General features: G+C 34.7%; 1 protein-coding gene across 24 annotated transcripts in view; it reads left to right on the plus strand.

Moving 5' to 3' along the window:
- The window catches only part of LOC128703620 (calpain clp-1), a 248,795-nt gene that overhangs the window by 63,174 nt on the left and 169,556 nt on the right, over positions 1 to 16,065 (plus strand). For 22 of the 24 annotated variants that reach the window (XM_070101147.1, XM_070101144.1, XM_070101146.1 and 19 more), the window contains 9 exons: positions 736 to 885; positions 2,198 to 2,530; positions 9,234 to 9,341; positions 12,487 to 12,582; positions 13,067 to 13,168; positions 13,467 to 13,574; positions 13,806 to 13,904; positions 14,093 to 14,188; positions 14,795 to 14,893. In XM_070101147.1, the coding sequence (XP_069957248.1) occupies positions 736 to 885; positions 2,198 to 2,530; positions 9,234 to 9,341; positions 12,487 to 12,582; positions 13,067 to 13,168; positions 13,467 to 13,574; positions 13,806 to 13,904; positions 14,093 to 14,188; positions 14,795 to 14,893 (1,191 nt within the window). The remainder of the gene's footprint in view (positions 1 to 735; positions 886 to 2,197; positions 2,531 to 9,233; positions 9,342 to 12,486; positions 12,583 to 13,066; positions 13,169 to 13,466; positions 13,575 to 13,805; positions 13,905 to 14,092; positions 14,189 to 14,794; positions 14,894 to 16,065) is intronic. The other 2 variants (XM_070101164.1, XM_070101166.1) reach the window with 2 other exon arrangements.

Raw genomic sequence — 16,065 nt, forward strand, 5'->3', positions numbered from 1 at the left:
ATAGCATTATCACCATAGGTATTTTAGTGTGGTACTGTATTGAATTAGTATCAATGAAATAATGTTTTCAAATTATCATTTATTTTATGACCTGGTATTTTAAAACAAAAATTTACTGGGGAGTTAACTTACCTAACTCACACACATAATGTCTAATATGCAAGTCTCACAGTTTGTTAATGTGTTTATCTGGTAGATGTGTGGACCACCCCAAGATAGCCTGATAGGTAGGAGTCGTTGTGATAACCGTTTCATTCATATAGTAAATACATTCTCAAACATTTCACCTATTTTGTTTTGGAATGCACAGTGAATCATTTTTAAGCTCCAAACAATATTCATTGTTTGGAGTTTGTCCCACTTTTTTGGAGTTTTTCACTCAACAGCTGAAGGGAAGGGCATCATTTTACTTTGTTTAGGCCTAGCTCTTCCGTACACGTAATATAAAAAAGTGTAATCACGTTATCAGGCTTTTGTATGTGTTGGAAAGTGAATAAAGGCTGTTCCACTTTTGGTGATTTTCGCTTTTCAGTGGGAGTCCAGACCCTAAAGCGGCCATATAAGTGAGGCCTTCCAGTACTACTGTAGTAGTGGTGGTCCTAATATGTACAGTATTACAAAATTCTGTAGTGCTATGGTTGCAGTATTGTATTTGTAGTATTGTTTGCAGTATTGTAGTAGTATATGCTAGCAGTAGTACAGTTTATCCTCTAAATTTTAATGTCTTGCATCTAGGGCTCATGACGGACAGTATGGCGGAGGGCCACAGTATGGAGGTCAAAATCAATATGGTGGCAGTGGCCAGCAGGAATATTATGGTGGGGGTCATCAGCGAGGAGGTGGAGCAGACCTGGTGTCAGGTTTAATTGGTGGATTCCTTGGTGGGTGAGTTTTTATATTAACTTACGTTTTGTATTTAAGAGGATTTTCTTTTTTTTCCAGATAATTAAAAACTGTGTACATGAGTTATTTGATGTATCGCAGTTGCAGGTTTTGTTACGAAGTACTGATTTTTAATACACAAATAACCTGCACATAGGAGAATGAAGCTTACGATGATGTTCTGATCCAACTTTAACTTTATAAGTGGTCCAAGTTGGAACAAAACATGGTCGTAAGCTTCTCTCTCCTATGTGCAGGTTATTTGTGTATTTTTTCCAGTCATGGTATTGTGTTTTTTTGTTCTTTACTGATTTCTGAAAAATGTGAAAATATAGTGTACTGCATTATAAAACTTCACAAAGTTGTAGTGTCTGAATGTTGAGTTTTGTACATGTTGACACTATAGTATTGTAATATTTTCAATAAAAATATTCCTTATTTTTAATGCAATAAGTAACATGTATTATACTTTTATGTTTAATGCATTAATACATTAAAAATGAAACCGGCTTTATTAATTATACAGTTTTTTTTTTTTAAATACCACCAACTGTTTTTTCTGTGCAAGAATTTTTTTGGTAGTTCTTGAAGACAAATTTAATTGCAAAATAATGTAAATTTACTTAAGGACCAAGAAATTTGAAGGCTAGCACTATTCAGAGTTGTTTTTAAGATTTCTTTCTTCCCATACCACCCCATTAAATGTTTTACTAATAACTGAACGAATATTGTCATATTGAGAATTATGGACACATTCCCCAATCCACGTGTGTGTGTGTGTGTGTGTGTGTGTGTGTGTGTGTGTGTGTGTGTGTGTGTGTGTGTGTGTGTGTGTCATGTTTTATGGCCAGAATTTGGTAGCTTTAATATTCAGCAATGATTCTTTTGCTACACAGGTCAAGCATTTAAAAATTTTTGCAATAGGTATGAAAATTAGTCAGAACAATTCAAAATTAATGTATTACTGCATTTTATTGAAGTTAAGAAAAATTCTAACTGAAGTTAAGCTGACCTTAGTTAGTCTAGGTAGCATTAAACTGTGGTTTATCACATAAATTCTAGCAAGGTTACAGCGAGTTAGGTGCTACTTTAGTTTTAATACAAAATTTGCATGTTGAAACTTTTTAATTCTTTGGAATATTTTTTATCAGTCCATGAGAAAAAGATGTAGGATAATTTTATTTTAAAGAAATTTTTTTTTTATTTGATGTTTATTCTGGATTCAAAACATGACAAATATAATTTCAGTATATTGTACTGCAATGTACAATATTTTAATATTACAGTAGTTGATATAATTCTTTTTGACATTCAGTGGTGAGAAAAACCAGCCACAAGGTGGTGGCCAATATGGGCCTGGTCCATATGGTCCTCCTCAGGGTCAGTATGGAGGTGGCCCATATGGCCCTCCTCCAGGTCAGTATGGTGGAGGTTATGGCCCTCCACAAGGTCAGTATGGACCAGGAGGACAGGGAGGGTATGGGCCACCACCAGGCCAATATGGACCAGGACAGGGAGGGTATGGGCCACCACCAGGCCAGTACGGACCAGGCGGACAGGGAGGGTATGGGCCACCACCAGGGCAGCAGCAAGGTGGCGGTGCAGACATGGCAGGCATGGCAGCAAACCTCATCGGTGGGATTTTTGGGTGAGCATAGCTGCCACCACACTGCCTGCTGATCGTGTCTTGCTAACATTTTCTTCCAAATGTTGTCCCATTAACATTATTATGCTAGTATTTTATTAAGTTCATCATGTAAGGACTTTTATTAACATAATCTTTAATGGAACTTCTTTTTTATAGAGGAAAGAAGAGTATCTTTTCTAGTATTTAATTTGATAGCTTTCTAGATTTTTCATTGGCATTCGCTTAACACTTGGTAGTGTTTGGCATTTTCTCAGCCACCAATGATTATTTTTTCATTATCGTGTGCTCTTTACCTATTCCTTTATTTTCTTCTGCTACATCCTTCAGACTTGTATGTGTCTGATGAAGCAATCCTCATTATCCCCAACATGTATGTTGTAGTCAGACCCATGGGGCTCAACAACAGTTAACCATCTCAGACCACTAATTACCCAACAAAAGGCTGCAGTTAGAATGATAACAAATTCTCACTACAGGCAGCACACTCCACCAATATTCAATACACTAAACCTACTCACCATACAAAACATCCATACTTATTACTGCACCTATTACATACATAGAACACTTAACTCTGATATTAACCCTCCCCTCAAACATCTCCTTGCCAACCTCAACAGAACACATGACCATAACACAAGGCACAGATCACTCTTTGATGTTCCTCGTGTTCATCTCACACTATGCAAAAACTCAATGCACATAAAAGGCCCTAAAATCTGGAATTCATTACCTGTAAATATAAAAGAAACACTACCTGTTTATAAATTCAAGTCTCTACTCAAAGATCACTTACTCACCCAAAACCAAATAAATACTGAATAACTGAACCTTATAAATTGTATATCTTAAATGTTTCTCACAATTATATCACATAAATGTTAAACCTAAAACCCAATCTAACTTTATTATTTTTTAAATACACTACCTAACAGAATCCTTCATATGACCTGTCTTTGTAATACTCACTTGTGCTTTATAGTAATCTGTTTACATTAATGTTTTATCACTGACTTCATCATTGCTTAATTAATCTTAAGTTAATTTTAAGCCAGCCCGTAATGCTATGCATAGTATAAGTGGCTTTGGCATACTGCTCTTATCTGTATTTTTTTGTACCTCTGTATGTGTGCACAAATTTATAATAAATAAATAAATAAATAAATAAATAAATAAATAAATAAATGAACATAGGAAGACTGTGGAAATATTTGGTAATAATTTTAGGAAGCTTTTTAGATAAGTGTAAGTATAAGTGAGCTGACATGCTGTTGGAGTATGAGCAAGGTAATTTACGAAGGAATTTAGGGAAACCGGTTAGCCGGACTCGAGTCCTGGTGATGGGAAGTATAATGTGGGGATATTGCAGTTTGGAGGGGTATTTGAGCTGTAGTGTTGGCACACTTCTGGCAAGACAGTGATGCATTGAGCAGTGGTGTGGGAGACAGTTAGTGTGTTAAAAACGTATGTAAATATTTACTCGCAAAATGTCATACATTACAGTCTTCCTAGACTTTCCAATAACCATATCACATGCACCTAATAAGTCACAGTACTGTAGCTAGAACAGTTCACGACTAACCCATAAATTGAAGATGAAATTAGATGTGGTTTTGGTCTGTCTTAAACCATTATCAGATCACAAGTGACTTCATAATGGTCCAGAACTTTATAATGGTCCAGGGCTTGATAATAGTCCAGGAGAGACTGAAATCTATCCCTATTTAGCTTAACTTCATTATTTACAGTTTGTGCCTTCTTAGTCATAATGTCTTCTAAATACTAGTCAGATTTATTTTGAAAAATACAGAGGCTGGTTCTTCATGCTTACTTCATACTGACTGAATCTGTACAAGACTGAGGTCAATCTTATTGTTAATATACTGTACTGTACAGCCCAAACATAAAATTGTAATTAAACATGTGTCATTGGCATAAATGAACTCGGATAGAATATATATCAGAAAATGAGTACAATGAATCCTCTAATTAATGGACTAATAGGGAATGAGGTGTACAATATTGTCACTTTCCAAAACTTCCAAATTGTGAAATTAATTTTTCATGATTGTAACAAATGGACAAAGTTCTGAATCACCAGACTTGGTCTGCTGATGCAGAAAACAGTGAACACTAAGAATATGGGTATTGTAACTTGTATTATTACAATACATTACTGTACAGTACTCTGTAGTAATTTATAGTACTATGTGCAATTTACATTAATTTTACTTAACTTTTAGTGGTGGTGAGACAAGATGCAAACTGCCATGAGCAATAGTGGTGACTCAGAATAACTTTTATTCTGAGTTAGAGGAGCTGTAAAGCCCAGTTAATGACAATGTAGATGGCTGAGAAGACAGAAGGCTGAGAACATATAGATGTCTGAGAAGTCTTGCCACTGAGATGCCAGACTCAACCTTCTTTACTAGTTCAAATTTCTGCTTAACACTGTGAACCACACGTTTCCTTTGGCCACCATCACCGCTTGCTTTAGAAGCTGTTGTTAATTGCATTTTACTTATTATGCTAAAAAAAAAATCACACAGAACACTGTAAATCCAGGAAAATTGAAGACTGGATGACGAATGTATTGATAAGTGAGCACAAACAATAAACTGGCATGGGCGTCCTATGGCCCTGGGAGCAATGAAAACAGACAGTTTCTTGACATTGCAGCTCTAGCCTATACCTGACAAATGTTAGAGTCATCAGACTTGGTCCGATACTTCATTAGACAGCTGAGCACTGCCGCTGTAGACAAAATCCAGAATTATGGACTTTTTTCTTTTTGTTCAATACTTCCATCATTTGGTCTGAAATTGCCAAAATCTGTTCAATGGAGGTCTGTTAATGAGAGGTTTTACTTAATTTTCTGCCTCCATTGATAAAGAGACATGATAAGCCGAACTATACACACTCGCTTCTCTTTTTATATAATGCTTTATTTGCATTTAGTGGGTTTGTTTGTGCTATACTGTACTGTATTATTAGCACTATACTACTGTGATAGTGATGAGGAAAACAAGAGTCAGCTGATGATAAAACTAATTACAATAAAAGAAGTAGTTGTAATCTAATTGTAAGTTTGCAGACGTGGAAAGCCCTGTATCACAAGGAATATTATACTAACTAATGTATAAAATAGACACATTACAATGTTAGGAAGCATAATAAGATTATGTGTAGTATGTTGGAGCAGGATAAAACTAAAAGGTGTACTGCAGACACTAATGAAGAAAATACATAGATTGCAGAAATAAACATTTATTGGGTCAATACTGTGGCCTCAATGAAATCAGAGTCAGAATTTTTATTCTCAAAACATTGTTTCATTTACAAGAAGCTTTTTCCACCCAGTGATCTGATTAACACCTCCTGGTGTATGAAATCCTAATAAAAGTTTCCTAATATTTCACATACATTGATTTTATTCTTCGAGAATCCTCTATTTAGAAGTAACAAAGTATAGTTTAATGTGTTACTCTATATACAGCATATATAAATGAGCCCTAAATAACTTTCCTACTGTGTAGTGTTAGATTCATTCCCCAGGCTCTTCATTACCTCTAGGGCTTTCACACTTCCCTATGAAAAAAATAATAATAGGAAAAATAGTTAATAAAATAAAAATGATGGGTATGGATAACTGGGCATCTGAAAGGAAACCTGGTAGGGAAGAAGAAATAAACTCATCTCAAGGTGAAGAATGAAATACAGTAATGGTAGTTATAAAGGGGAAATGAAATTTAGTTTCAGAATAGATTGGGATGCCTTGTGAAATATGATGAAGAATGAAGGTTTATTTTCTGACATTCTTTTGGTAAGTCACGTTTGGATGCATACTTGGGCAAATATTAATCCTTGTCAGGTTGAATATATGGTATACTGACAAATGCATTTTCAGAGCTGACTGTACACAATATTGAATACCCAAAATGTTTCATTTTTCATCTATAAGGAGTAATCTTAATATTTAGGTAACTCTAATAATATTTGACATATTTAGTAGATATCCGACTGAATATTTCAGAATTTGGTGTAGTAACTGACATACTAGATGGTGAACTATTAGGGTTAAGTATCATCCTATATATAAAATCCTTGCTTGACTTGTTTTTTAAAGTGTACTCTTTATTTTGTCTTTAAATAATTTAAACTACAAAGAATTTAGTTCACAAGGAATCTTTAATATAAAGAAAGCTAATTTACACTTTGAAATATTTCTTAAAATTTTGTAGTACATTGTACTTCTGACTTCTGTGACCTTACGTGCCACATTGCTGTAAAATAACTTGGGAATGAGTGTTAAAAATGAAGCATGTATCCTTATCTGTAAACTAACAGGAACCAGGACTGATTTGATGAAATAGTAACATAATTGGTAGTGTCCCCATCACATACTAAAGCTGCCCACAATGTGACTGCTTTACTGATGTTGACAGCATAATTTTTATAGTATTTTTTACAATAGCACTAAATTATAGATATTGCATCCTTTCAAGTGTATTTTGTGTGACCAGCTTATAATGAGCAGAATATGACATTACCTTCACAACTTGTTACTTATATTTTCTGTAGTAATTATAAGTTTTCTTGACCAGTGCAATGCTATGAGACCCTTACAGGTTTAGTGCTTAATTTGATTATAATACTAATTCTAGTACTTCTCAATCTCATCAAATGGTTAAGATAGTATAATTATATGATTATAATCTTAATTGTCTTAAAAACTACTGTACATCTCTTGATGTATTACAGTGGCAGTTTATAATTTACTATTGTCAGTAAAATTTATAGTACAGTATTGAATTCTTCTTGAAGATTAAAAACATATTAAAATTTTCATACATGCCATCAACAAGCTTACCGTCATCAGGTTCTTTGTATTAAACACTTTTTAATATATGTACAGTATATAGTATTTGCATCAAGCATGAACTGCTGTATACATTTTTAATTGGTCTCCAATTTGCCCATATTTACATATTAGTGTCATGTTGGGGATTTTTGCCTCACAATATGTAACTTCACATCAGTTTCCATGGATATGTACAGTATGGCATTGTCTCACATATTTTTGGTGTCCTCTGGACTTGACACTTGTATTTTCTTTTGATTCTAGAGAATGAGTAATGATGAATGTTTTTTTCTTCTTTGTCACTGCCTCTGTGGGACAGTGTCTAATGAAGTAGTTGTACGTCTGTTAACTGACCTATGACTGTAATATTAGGTTGTTAATTTAATATTTTTGTTGGTGGGATGCTTCAAAAGCAAACGGTAGAGACGGATGAATATAAACGTCTGTACACATATAACCCGCACATAGAAGAGAGGAGGAGAGGAGGGAGTGCATATATGTGCGTGTTATTTATGTATTGTTCCAGTCACGGTATTGTGCCTTTTTTTGTTATAAATATCTGTAGATCATCGTAACACAAAATGTAAGTGATCGTGCTTGTACGAGTAATGTTTTGCTAGTCAGTTTAAAGCGAGAACCTTGGATAGCTTTAAAACTAGGTTAGGTAGGTTGGAGTTGGATTTGCCTAACATGGATCAGTAGGCCTACTGCAGTGTTCATCCATTCTTGTGTGTAAATTAGTATAAAAAGTGACTGTTGGGATTCAGGTTATGCAGAAAACTTCCAGATTGTGTAATTTATCAGAGTCAATACCTAACTGATAATGGTAGTATAGGTAACACTGATAATGATAGTATAGGTAACACTGATAATGGTAGTGTGGGTAGCACTGATGGGTTTGTGGATAGCACTGATGGGTTTGTGAGTAGCACTGATGGGTGTATGTGGGTAGCACTGTTGGGTGTATGTGGGTAGCACTGTTGGGTGTATGTGGGTAGCACTGATGGGTGTATTCAGAGATGAGATGATGAAAGATTCTAAATCGCTTTAATCACACACAAGTGAGTAGGTATGATATGCATCCATGAGGCAACTGGAGCATTGGTCTTATTTACATCATAAGGGGGTGTCCCAATTGTCTCACTCATAGGCCCACCACAAGGCTGAAGGAAAAATACCCCTCTTCATTCATACCTGATTTGGCACGCAACTAGGAATATGCTTATTTTTCCAAAATTTTGGTGTTTTACCAGACTTTTTTCCATGTGTATTGGACTTGGGTACAATATTTTAGTAGCGTTTTATACTAATAATGCAATCATCAGATGTGTGTTTACTGAGATCTCACTAAACTGTACTAGTTACCTGAGGCCTCTTCATAAGCCTCTTGTTAGTCTGGTGGTGTAAAGTTTCTTGTAAGCTGCTGATGTAGTAAGATTGGTTTTGAAATGAGAGGAGGTATTCTTGAGCTTTATTGGTTTCTTTAACTTTATTGTTGTATAATAATAATAATGGCTACATATTCAAACCAAGCTTATTTCGGAATTATTTACAACATTCTTTGTCATATATTTGATCATTATAGATATCAAAAATGGATCACTTTGGCCGTTTTCAAAAGTTTGTTCTAACTACTGTAATTACAAAAGGAATTGGCTTTCTTCTCGACTGTCTTTCTCTATGGATTTCTATTGTTAGATGATGTATAGCTATCTACAGGCTATATCTGTAAAATAAAACACACCTGGCTGGTTTAATTATTTTTATGGTTGACTTGATTTATTTAGTGTTCAAATATTTTGCGTATTTTCACTTCCTATTGATGTTTTCTGTTATTAACAGTGGTGGTGGCGGCAGTGGTGGTGGTTATGGTCAGGGGCAACAAAGGAATGATGGTATGAGTGACCTTATATCTGGAATGGCTTCAAACTACATTGGTGGGATGGTTAGGTGAGTTTATAATTTAATATGCTTTTGATGATCACCTCTGAGTTTAGTAAAAATAAGTGATCTTGGGTTGGGAAAAGAGGTACAGTACAGTATATGCTTAAGTTATATAATATTCTGTATAAGCATTCCTCTTACCTCATATAGTTTAAATATTCTGGCAGAATTTATGGATAATAAATTGTGTACTAATTAAATATTTCTTTTCTCATTGTTTGTGAACAACAGTTCAATGGCTTGACCATTAACTTAGCATCAATTGTTTTGATATTATAATAGTAAAAGTCTACAACTCAGTCTAGAATTCCTTTTAAGTAGATTACTACAAGTACTGTATCTAGAATGATGTTTGAACCTCAAAATGATTTTGATCTGGTTACTCTCTTTATTATTGTTCTATTTCACTAAAATATATTCACTTACATTTTTCTTGTATTTCAGAGGTATGGAACAAATTTTAATTTGGGCAATTGATATTTTAATTTTTTTTTAATTTCAGATTTTTTTAACTTGATAATATGGAAAGAAAATGTTTCTTCTTATTCAATTTCTTCTCTCATACTTTTAAAATTTAAAAATTGTTCATTTAGCTACCTTTCTTATTGTGTATATGATTGTAGTTAACTGCATAAGAAATCCTATTTAATAGTCGAAGTCAATACAATACACTACAACTTTATTTCTTTTCTGCAGTGTACAAAATATAATTTACTTGTAATAAAATTTTGTTAAGCACAAGAGAAAGTCACCAACATGCAGTGCATTTCAGGCAGACTAATTCTAATGCTTACAAACTTACTTAAGAACTAGACATAGCTTATTAAGTAGTCTTTAGTCATTAGGATTACAGTGGAACCTCAAATATAGAACTTTCTTCGGTCCAGAAGGCTGTTCAAGTGTCGCTACCGAACAAATTTATTCCCATCAGGAATAATGTAAATTAGATTGGTCCATTTCAGACCCTCAAAAATACACTTATAAAAGCACTTACAAAAATACACTTGCATAATTGGTTGAGTTTGGAGCAGTTCGATTTTTGAGGTTCCACTGTATATTGCCCAAAGTGCTTTGCATGCTATTGGTTTTCTTTTGTGTCTACCAATGTTTTATTACGTGTAAACTACATTATCTGTGTACTACTACATGAGAAGAAATAAATATTTGAATTTGAATGATTTACAGCTTCATACACACATTTATCTTGTCACATTCTTTTCTTTGTCGGTATTGGCATTGATGAAAATTTAGTTCTTTGTTAGACTTTATAAACTCTTTCAAGCACTGTAATCCCTTGCCATTCCACAAGATGCTCAAGAATGATAAAGCCACTGATACTAATATTGTACAGGAAAATAAGGGATACATTCTGGCCCACTTTGTCCCCCCATACTAGTAGAACATTGAACTAGCATTTAATGCTAATTTGGGCTAATAGTAACACAAGTTGGTGATAAGTTCTAGTTTTAGCTTACCCAAAATGCTGTGTATAACCACGAGCTTTATAATCTATTAGTATTACTCTTAGTTTATATCTGGCCAAAATGCTTTGCAAACTGGTGTTTTTCATTTAAGAAGCAACTAATGTAAACTGATCTCTATAGTACATATGTATCTTCTGGGAAAATAATTTTTCTTTTTTAACACATTGGCTGTTTCCCACCGAGGTAGGGTGACCCAAAAACGAAGAAAAACACAAAAAGAAAGAAAAAACTTTCATCATTCAACACTTTCACCATCACTCGCACATAATCACTGTCTTTGCAGAGGCACTCAGATACAACACTTTAGATGTCCCTCCAAACTACCAATATCCCAGACCCCTCCTTTAAGTGCAGGCATTGTACTTCACATTTCCAGGACTCAAGTCTGACTAACCAGTTTCCCTGAATCCCTTCACAAAATATTACCCTGTTCACACTCCAACGGCTCGTCAGGTCCCAAAAATTGTTCGTCTCCATTCACTTCTATCTAACATGCTTATTATTACTTACTATCTAACATCTATAATACAAATTATTAATTACATCATATCATTTTTTTTAGCACATAAGTCATTTCACACCAAGGTGTTGTTACCCAGGAAAGGAAGCATATTGACTATCACTCGTTCCATTGGTCACAGTACCTTGCTGGGATACGACTAATTTAAAAAATATTGCACTATTTTATTAGAAATATTTTCCAGAATTTATCAAGTTTCATAATTGTTGGTCCAAGACCAGCCACTCATGCCTAGTAGGTAATTAAGGGCAGTTTTTGGTATTTAAGCCCATGAAAGTGGGCATCTAGAGCATTTACCCTATCTTAAATTTCATCAGTATTTCTTTTTTTATTATTTCTATACCTGTTACATTTGCACAAAGTTGGTGCTGCTTGTGAAATTCCTCATTACAGGTATTTTTTCAGGAGTTTATTTCTTGAATACCAAGGAGTACCTGTGTCTTGAAGCCTGTCTTCCAACTGTAGCAAGTTTATTTTCCATCTTGTTCATATGAATCTATTTCTGTATGTTACAAGCAGAGGCTGCAGTTGAATATTTATTTTAGGTTAGGTTAGGTTACTTGTAACATTATGCAACCTCTTTTATAGTTAACCATCAATAACCATATTACATAAACAGCACGGAACGTCCTCCAGGAGGGAAGATATCAGTGTCACTGAAATATAAGGAATCATTATGCTTGATATTTATAGTGGATGACAGATTGTGTCATACCTTTCTTCATTAGACATAGACTTTGTTTGTATTGTAGTCTCAACCTTCAAGTTCTACTGTGTATGAACGAACTGTCATTTAAGGGTAATGGAAATATTTTGCAAACATGGGAAATACAGTACAGGGTATACACAAAAAACTCACACATAGGAGAGAGAAGCATATGATGATGTTTTGGTCTCACTTGGACCGTTTATAAGTCACACAGTGTGATTTGTAAATGGTCCAAGTCGGACCGAAACATCGTCGTAAGCTTCTCTCTCTTATGTGCAGGTTATTTGTGCATTATTCCAGTCACAGCATTTGTGCCTTTTTGTTCTTCAATATACAGTGTATGTATGTACAGAAAGTATGAGAATTGTCCCTCATATTGTGTACATAATACAAAATAATATCAGTGATGCATAATTTATGTTACATTTAAAACACAAGTGGCAACCAGAGTAACACAACAAGTAACAAGCAAGTTAACACTAACAACGATTTGGTTTCGAGTATCACATCTGGACTCGTCCAGGGATTGTTCAGGTATGATAATAGTAAATGTATTGTGCAAAATTTCTATCAAATGAATAATGCATCGGCAGTTATATTGAACAGAATTTGAATACTGTAAAAAAATTATTCCTTCAGTTTCAAAGAGTTGTATATAATACGTTTACAGTTTTCTCAGTGATTTATTATTTGAGTTTGCATGTGCCTAGTTATTTTTTGTATAACCTGAATGTAAGTCATAAATTTATAAAACATAAAAATGAGGAATTAAGATGAGTTAAACATGTGCAACATTGGGTATCTTCATTGTTGATTCACTTTGCCTGCTCTGCAGGCACCTTCAGTCGAATAGAGGTGAAGAAGCCTGCAGAGCAGCCAGAAATTTTGACAGTGAAGATACCCAACTGTTGCACATGTGTCTTATTCATCTATTTGTCAGTATTGTATACCATTAATATGAGGACAGAAATTAATAAATCTCCACTGTTCCCACTTTTCTTTTGATGTGGGAAAGCAGTGGACAGGCAGGTGGGCAAGGTAGCTATGGCAACACAAGCAGTGCTGGACAGAATCAAGTTGTTACCAGCATTGCTTCAGCTGTCATCAAAGGCTTATTCAGGTAGCTGTTCTTGGTGTATGAGTGCTAAGAATATATGGCAGTTGCAGTATAAAGCAGAAATTCATTAATATTTAGACCAAAGTTATTACTATATTGATATTGTAAGACATGTGTTGACAGTACAGTAATTTATTGTTTAGGAAGAACAATAATTAAAATCTAGAAAAGTAAGTAGTACAGTATTTTGGTAATTTTTACATTAATATAGTAATTTGAAACAGCCATTCATTATCTCAGTGGCTAGAAAATTGTTAGGCTATTAAAATATTTAGCTGATCATGAATCCACCATTTTATAGCAGTGAAGGTGGACAGGGTGGAGGCATAGCTGCTGCCATGCAGAAGTGTGGAATGAATCAGAACATGCTGGCTGGTATTGCATCCAGTATCTTTTCTGCATTTATGAGGTACATCTTTAGACAGTAAAAATATAATATTTTCAGACCTGATTGCATGTCATGAAAACAAGGAATTCCTTTCTAATCTTTGAATTGTATAGTGAACATCTCAATACATATAAAAGATTTTTCTCATAGGTAGATATATTATCTTGAATCACACAGTAATATATTTAAAGAACAAGTTGTCTTGAGCATAAATAGAGTACTGTATTGTATATGCTTCTCTTTTAAAACAAGCAACAACCAGGCCAAGCAGAATGTTGCCAATGCTCCTCCACCTGCCAACGATTCTGTTATTGCCAACGTTACTACCAATGTTATCAAAGGGTTAATCAGGTATTTGCCTTAATATTGGATGTGTTGTTTTGGCTCAAATATATCATAAATATTTGAATGGAAAATTTGAGAATACAGCAAGAACCAATGACATATGAAGTTATAAATGATAAAAGAAATTGAGAGCATGCTAGCATGCATGAATATTATCCCTGTACTGTATGTTGGAATTTCTGTTTATTTCCAAGCGACGACAAGGGTAACATTAATCAGATTCAGAAAACTGGAGTGAACGAAGACGTGGCTGGAGCCATAGCTTCAAATGTTGCTAAGGGTCTCTTCAGGTACCTCTTGCAATTATTTTTTTTTTTAACACGTCGGCCGTTTCCCACCGAGGCAATTGTTTACTTGAATACAGCCTCTCCTCACTTAGCGACGTACTCGTTTACCGACGCCTCGGACTTATGACAGGCTCTCTGACCAGTATGCATACCTAAATAATGTATATTAGAGCTGATTTCTTCTATTCTGTATTACAATATACAGTACACTATTGTATAAACATTTAAGATTATACCAGAAATGTTATAAATGATGCAAAGGTGACATTATTACAATATCAAAGATGGTTGACACAAATCCAATACCATTATAGTATGCTCCTCACTTAGTGACGAATTCGTTTACTGACATAGTCTTAGTGAGGAAAGGCTGTATTTTGTTTTTCTTATATAAAGGCTTTAGAGAAACTCATAATGCAATTATTTACTCAAATATTTTTTAAATATGAAAGGAAATTATTTGACAGGCATCAGATAATACACCATAGTAAGAGTCATGAAATACACAATGTTACTTCTCTAAGTATTTTATTTTTCTGATATAAAGACTTTAGAGAAACTTATAATGCTATTTTAATATTATGCTGACCTCAAGTGTTCTTTTGGTAGTGGTAATGAGATGGATTCAGCATACAAGAGTGCATCTCCAGCTGCCAATGAGGAACTAATAAGCTGTATAACAACCAGTGTTGTGAAGGGTCTCATAAGGTACTTTCACAACATGCAAACTTATTTGTGAAAGCCACAATATAGGGGGTTTCTAACTTGCAAACAAGTTCCATTCCTACTGTTTCACCTTACAAACAAGTTCCATTCCTCGTGTTTCAACATAGAAAGGCGTTGCATTCCTCATGTTTCAACTTACAAATAGGTTGCAGTCCTCTTGTTTCAACTTGAATACCTTTTATTCCTCATGTTTCAGCTGACAAATGTTGCATTCATTGTGCTTCAACTTACAAATATGTTGCATTCCTGGTGTTGAAACTTAAATTGCATTAGGTTCCATATACAGTGGACCCCCGACATTCGATGGCATCGACATTCGATAAATCCGACATTCGATGCATTTTAATGCAAAAATTTCGCCTCGACATTCGATGGAAAACCCGACATGCGATATGATTTGTACGAGACGTGTCCACGTGTGGCCTGAACTGCACCGTGTGTGCCAGTGTTTACAAGCCAGCCAGTGTGCGCGCATCTAAGGATACATTCAGTACATTCCATATTATCACTGTTTTTGGTGCTTGTTTCTGCAAAATAAGTAACCATGGGCCCCAAGAAAGCTTCTAGTGCCAACCCTTCAAGAAAAAAGGTGCTAATGACTATTGAAATGAAGAAAGAGATAATTGCAAAGTACAAAAGTGGAGTGCGTGTGTCAGAGTGCATGATGATTTGGTAAAGAAATTGCCTGCAACTAGTGGTGATGTGAGTGAATTTAAGGCCAGCAAAGGTTGGTTTGAAAGATTTAAGAATCGTAGTGGCATACACAGTGTGGTAAGGCATGGTGAGGCTGCCAGTTCAAGTCCTAATGGAAGGGGAGTCCCCTTCTGAACACTAACACCATCCACACACTCCCCTCCTCCCATCCCATCAATCATCACCAGATCTTTATTAAAGGTAAGTGTCAATTATTCTATTGTTATTAATCTATTGTTATTGTTGTTATTGTAATTATTCTATTTCATTAAACTTAATATTTCATGTGGTAAATTTTTTTTTTCATACTTTTGCGTGTCTTGCACGGATTAATTTGATTTCCATTATTTCTTTTTTTTATTATTATTATCACACTGGCCAATTCCCACCAAGGCAGGGTGGCCCGAAAAAGAAAAACTTTCATCATCATTCACTCCATCACTGTCTTGCCAGAAGGGTGC

Source organism: Cherax quadricarinatus, chromosome 76, assembly GCF_038502225.1.
Source record: "Cherax quadricarinatus isolate ZL_2023a chromosome 76, ASM3850222v1, whole genome shotgun sequence".
Taxonomy (NCBI): Eukaryota; Metazoa; Arthropoda; class Malacostraca; order Decapoda; family Parastacidae; genus Cherax; species Cherax quadricarinatus.